Below are 6,437 nucleotides of genomic sequence, written 5' to 3' on the forward strand. Positions count from 1 at the left end.
GCGCCCTGACACACTGCAAAAATTGTTCAGGAATGGTTTGAGGAATATGACAAAGAGTTCAACGTGTTGACTTGGCCTCCAAATTCCCCAGATCTCAATCGGATCGAGCATCTGTGAGATGTGCTGGACAAACAATTCCAATCCATGGAGGCCCCACCTCGCAACGTACAGGGCTTAAAGGATCTGCTGCTAATGTCTTGGTGCCAGATACCACAGCACACCTTCAGAGCGAGCTCTTGTGGTGTCCATGCCTCGACGGGTCAGAGCTCTTTTGGTGGAACAAGGGGGACCTACACTATATGAGGCAGGTGGTTGTAATATTATGGCTGATTGGTGTATATATACAGTCGTGAAAAAAAAGTACACCCCATGGAATTTGCTGTTTTTTGGGGTTTTTTTACATTTGGACAAACATTTGATCCTCTTTGAAACAGTGAAAAAGCCATAAAATTATGATCAGGTGTTGATTATTTTGGGTTGGTTGCCAGTGATTAGAACCTGCTTAGGGAGTACAGGTGAAACCTGTGTTATTTATTCCCGTCTCGTATCTAGTGTCTAGTGGGAACGCTTAGCTACTGGGGTGTGTGGTGTCATCATGCCAAGATCTAAAGAGTTCTATAAGGCCTTCATAAAAAAGGTTGTGGATGCCTATAAGTCTGGCAAGGGATTTAAAAAGATCTCCAAATTATTTGAATTACATCATTCTACTGTAAGGAAAATCATCTACAAGTGGCGCAGATTTCAAAAGCCAATTTGCCACTTTGTCCAGGACTGGCCGTCCCAGCAAATTCAGCCCAAGAGCAGACCGTCTGGTGCAAAAAGAAGTCTCCATGAATCCCAGAATTTCATCACAGGATCTGCTAGTAAGTCTTGCAACTGTTGGTGTCCAAGTGCACGCTTCTACAATCAGAAAGAGATTGCACAAATTTGACCTGCACAGGAGAAAGCCTGTGCAAGACCATAGTTTGCCAATGAGCAATAAAATAAAAATCTAGTTTGCCAAGAAGTTTGCAGTACAGTATACAGTACTCCCCACTAAAATTGGCACCCTGGGTAAATATGAGCAAAGAACACTGTGACACTCTTTATTGTCTAACCTTTTGATATTTTGTTAAAAAAAAAAATTCAGAGTTAAAAAAGTGGTTTAAGAGATTTCTTTTTTTTTTCTGCCATTTTCTTCTGGCTGATTCAGAGGAACTGTATTTGCTACAAGTGACTATCCAAATGATTCATCTACTTACATCAACACCCCTTTATAATCTAATCACAGAAACTAATGTGACTTCTTCCTTCCTGCTTTCTTCTTCTTCCTTTCTTGGAAAGGACTATGATTGAAATGATCATGATCTACTTTGTATAAGGTGTATTTTTTTTTGTTTGTTTTTTTTTTTTTTAATACTCGTATACAAGTGGGAATAGATAAGACAATGTTTTCACATTTGTGTAATAAAAAACAGAAAAAACAAAAACAGAATTTAATCTGATCTTGCCTTCACTGGCAAATCTCACTAATAAACTGCATGCTAGTAGGTGGGTAAATGAGAGGACAGTTTTTATAATTTTTATTTATATATTTATTTACTTAAACATTGCATTGCCATGCCTGCTTTGTTAATTTGAGTAGTGTAAAAAGGTCCCTTAAAAAAAAAGCTATAAAGGGAAGTAGTAAGCGATCCGACACTGCCAGACAGGATTTTAAATTGTACTTAGTGATGGATATTTCTTGAATCAATTTTTTTTTAAACATTTGAAATGTTTAAGCTTCAAAGCAACTGCAGCACTGGATGAGAAAACAATTGAATTACTAGTTTACAAGAAAAGCTCGCTATCACCTCCACTCGGTGCTTGAGCAGCTCATTTCCCAGCAGATCTAATATACAGGGCCAGGCTAGCTAAGGTCAGGAAAAATAAATGCTCCCTGTGCTATTGTGATGGAAAGGTTACGAGAACATTAGTTCGTTTGGGTTTCCACCAAGGCCACCCACCCTCAGCCTGATTCTCAACCACAGTTTAATGAGGGTGCTGGCTAAGACTGCTGGGAGGGTTAGCGTCAGCAAAGCTAGCATCAGCAGGTGAGCACTGGAGCTCAGCCCAGGCCTACTGGCATTCCCACCTTACATGACCGACTGACACCAAGCTGACCTAAATACAAACAGACCCACCACACTGTAATGTTTTGGCTGTGTAGGGAAAATCTTTATCACTGCTCAGTAGGAAAGCAGACTTTTCTTGCTTGCATCTTACATGTTGTGTTATATTTGACAGAAAAAGAAGCAAACAAGCGTAATGATGATTTTATTCATGTGTTTGAAGCGTGACAGAATACAAAAGAAAAGCACTGAAGCTTTTCTTGCATCCAGAATTGACAGAATATAGCTGCTCAGAACATAGTATGCTGTTGATTTTGTACATTTCACATCTGGAGAGCTTACAGAACTTTAAATCTGAGACTTTAAATCTTCATTTCTGATATCAGTCCTCCAGTATGGCACACAGGACATTGATGCATACTGCAGCCTATGTAATCATTCTAGCAGTTCTGAAAAATAAAAACAAAAAACACACACACACACACACACACACACACAAACTTCTTCCTTCACAACAGTTTTCTGCGGCTTCGGTAGCTCAGGGCTGCCTCGTGGAGTACATGTTAACACTGTCCCAGTCACAGACCTTGCTTTGGTACAAACCTGTTTGTATGAACGCAGACCCTAGTTAAGCACAGCTAATCACGTCACAGCCTCGTTTGTCATTCCTATCAATAAAAACGAATCCAACGCTAAAATAATTCTATATTTGGAGTTCTGTATTAGTGTGAGGTTGATTACACAGGTATAGTTTGTGAATGTGGGCGACAATATCGCGAGGGTTTAAATATAAAACACTTGTGAGCAAGTGGGATAGAGAGAGGCTTCACAGCGTTACAATTCCTCCTACATGTACTGAACAAGACGTGGAGCTTTAAGACAACACACTGGAACAAAACAAGGAAAAAAAACAGACACAGGATGGGGAATGAAAGGCGAAACAAACAGACTGACTATCAGAGGTACGTTAGACGGAATGCAGACACTAAGATCGGTAAAGGAGAATCTTCTCCGCACACGTCTGGCCCACCAGGCTTGCATACTGCTCCACCTCTTTCTCGTCGCTGAAGCCTTTCTTCTTCCGCGAGTAGGCGGCATAAGGCAGGACCGTCCTCTTGTGCAGCACCAGAACCCGGCCCAAGTCTTTAAGTGCACAAGCATCACCTACACACACACACAGAAATGAAATAAGGCAGAATTTCACCATGTGTACAGATGTGACACACTGATGCTCAAAAATTCAAAATCTTGTAAAACCTCTCTGGAACCATGAGCCTCATCTCTGTGGGATTTTCTAAGCAAACCCTGGAGATACTTTGAACAATTTAAAAAAAAAAAAATGATAACATTCTAATTCTTCACCTCACAGCACAAGCATGGAGAACCTCTTAGATATCACATGGATATGTAGATATTTCACACACAGTTCGAACAGAACAGTGTCATAATGTATATTGCATAAAATTGCCAAATTTGTTTCACACACAGGATGACGAATGTCTGATAATGACGTTTTATTTGTATATTTATTAGGTATTTGTTATGGGGTTTTCTTTGGCTATAGTATCCATATTTACCCCATATAGCCAAAGGTTTGTGGACACATTTGACCATTGCACCCATGTGCTTGTTGAACATCCCATTCCAGAGATAGTCCCATTTTACTGTTATAATGACCTCCACTCTTCTGGGAAGGCTTTTTCATTCAGCCGCAAGTGTGTTAGTAAGGTCAGGAAAAGTCTGCGTGGTGTGGAGGTTTGGGGTGCAGTCTGCATTCCAGTTTATCCCAAAGGTGTTCAGTGGGGTTCAGGTCAGGGCTTTGGGCAGGCCACTTGAGTTCTTCTACTCAACTTTGGCACACGATGTCTTCACGGAGCTTGCTTTGTTTGGGCTAAGCCTGTTAGTTGAAGTGAAGGGAAATTGTAATGTAATGCTTAAGCATCCAAAGACATTCTAGACAATTGTGTGCTTCCAACTTTGTGGTAACAGTTTAGGCTAGGACATACAGTACAGACACAGTCCCTCTGAAGGTATCTGGAACGGCAAGGCCAATTCTTTTGTTTCATCAAAGATGCATATGAGACGCTTTCATTTCCTGATATTTACATCTAGATCTGTTAAACAACTTGGAACATGGCAGCTTTTGTTGGAACTCAAGTGATCCAAAATCTCGAAACGTGTGCATATCAGGTGTTTCTTGTTGTCCAGGTGTGCCCTGTTAGATCGATTGTTCAAAGAATTAATAGCTTTGAATGTCTAATCTTTATTCGAGCCCTAGGCTTCACTTGTGAAGACTACATTTGTTGTTAAGAAGAATAAACCAACATGAAGACCAAAGAGCTGTCTATGGGAGAAAAGCGAGCCCTTTTGAAGCCGAGAAAAGAGGGAAATTCTATCAGGGTCACTGCACAAGCATTAGGCATAACCAATACAACAATTTGGAACGTGCTGAAAAAGGAAGAAACCACTGGTACACAAACAACCAGACGTACTGTATACCCTCTCATTAAATGTGTATAGCAATGTTACAAAGACAACGCTTGGAAGGAAGTATCAGAGATTATTCATTGGTGTCTCTGGAGAGTGTTTGTAGCCAGTATGGTAAGCTTGCGCAAAGCCTGGCATGTAACATGTTTATAAAAACAATCCATTTTCACACTGATTAGTACGTTATGTAATGCATTTAACTAATTAAAAGAAGATTTACAGATATCTAGGCATATGCTCCACACCAACAAGGGACAAACAACAAGCGAAACGAGCGAGGAAAGCAAGTATGCTAAAAGAACTCCCTTCAGCCTTCCTAAGAAGTAGCGGCGCTAATGTGAGTGAACTGAAAGACTGGATGAAGTGTATGAATACTTCCCTCCACCATTAGCAAGCAGTCGACTGATAAGTGGCACAGTTTCAGTCTGGAATGAACCCAAATGTGGCAAACACACAGATTAAAAAAAAAAAAAAAAAAAAATCTACCCTTCGTGCTTCATTTAAAAAGCAAACAGATTTCCACAAAAAAAAACAAAAAAAAAAACATAAACAAACTGACTACACACTATCTGAAGTTGGCAGTGGCAGCATCGACAGATGAGCCAAGTGGAGTGTTATGATTATTATTAATAGATAAACTGCACCACCTCCACCACCCATGATTCCTCTCAGTGTCTGTGCTGCAGTCATCTGGAGGCCAGCTGAAAAAGACCAGGGGGTGTATTTGGGATTGGGGGGGGGTATGTGGGTGCAAATTAGTCTCAATCATTTTGCACATATGGAGAGTACAGTTCAATTTGCAGCACATTCCTCGAATGAAAGATCAAAGTCCTGTCAAAAGCCAGGAATTACCAGCGCAGGAGGAATATAACGAGTGAAAGGGAAAAGGAATAAAAGAGGGAAAATAAAAAGTAGGGATATGGTGAGAAGGGAGGGGAAATGATATTTTATGGTTGCCTATGGATCAAAATATCAATATCAATCTATATCCTAATGAGTGTGGCAAGATGGGAATACAGAGTATACGTATTAAACAAGATATGATATAGAGTACAAAGTAAAGTAATAAGAAATGAAAAAGAAAGAAAGAGAGACAGAAAGACAGACTGAAGGAAGGAGAGAAAGAGAAAGAAACAGACTATGAGTGAGAGAGAGAGATGATGAAAAGGAGGAAGTGAGATAAAGAAAGAGAAAAAGAGAGAATGAAAGAAGGAATAAAAGAGTGAACGAGACAAAGAAAGAAAGACAGAGACAAGAAAGAAAGAAAGAAAGAAAGAAAGAAAATGACAAAGATGAAGAAAGATGGTGGAGAGAGAACGAGAGAAATGAAAGAAAGAAAGAAATAAAAAGAAAATGGGGGAAATAAGAGAAAATGACAGAAAGAGAATGAGAACAGAAGAGAGAATGGAGAAAGAAAGAGACAGACAAAGGGAGAAGACAACGACAGAGAAAGGTGGAGAGAGAGAGAGAAAGAGAGACAGAGAGGGTATATAGAGAGATAGAAATAAGGAAATAAAGAAATAGAAAAAGAGAAACAATATGAGAAATGAAGAGAGAAAACTTTTTAAAAATAATTATTGTACCAATAAAGTAGAGAAAGAAAGAAAAAAAGAGAAAAAAGGAAGAAGGGAAAAGAGGGACACAGAGAGACAGAGAGAGAGAGAGAGAGAGAGAGGGAGGGAGGGAGAGAGAGACAGAGAGAGGGATAGAGACAGAGAGAGAGGGGGATAGAGAGAGACTGACAGAGAGAGAGGGAGAGGGAGAGAGAGAGACTGACAGAGAGAGAGAGAGAGAGAGAGAGAGAGAGGGAGAGAGAGGGAGAGAGAGACAGGGAGAGAGAGAGAGAGAGAGAGGATAACT

The 6,437-nt window shown here is 40.1% G+C and overlaps 1 protein-coding gene across 6 annotated transcripts in view; it reads right to left on the reverse strand.

The window, feature by feature from the left end:
- Nucleotides 1-2,278: 2,278 nt before the first annotated feature.
- Nucleotides 2,279-6,437, reverse strand: part of LOC128605308 (arginyl-tRNA--protein transferase 1) — a 101,508-nt gene continuing 97,349 nt past the window's right edge. For 5 of the 6 annotated variants that reach the window (XM_053620593.1, XM_053620588.1, XM_053620589.1 and 2 more), the window contains one exon: nucleotides 2,279-3,254. In XM_053620593.1, the coding sequence (XP_053476568.1) occupies nucleotides 3,076-3,254 (179 nt within the window). In that variant the 3' untranslated portion in view covers nucleotides 2,279-3,075. The other variant, XM_053620592.1, reaches the window with a different exon arrangement.

Source organism: Ictalurus furcatus, chromosome 3 (genome assembly GCF_023375685.1).
Source record: "Ictalurus furcatus strain D&B chromosome 3, Billie_1.0, whole genome shotgun sequence".
Taxonomy (NCBI): domain Eukaryota; kingdom Metazoa; phylum Chordata; class Actinopteri; order Siluriformes; family Ictaluridae; genus Ictalurus; species Ictalurus furcatus.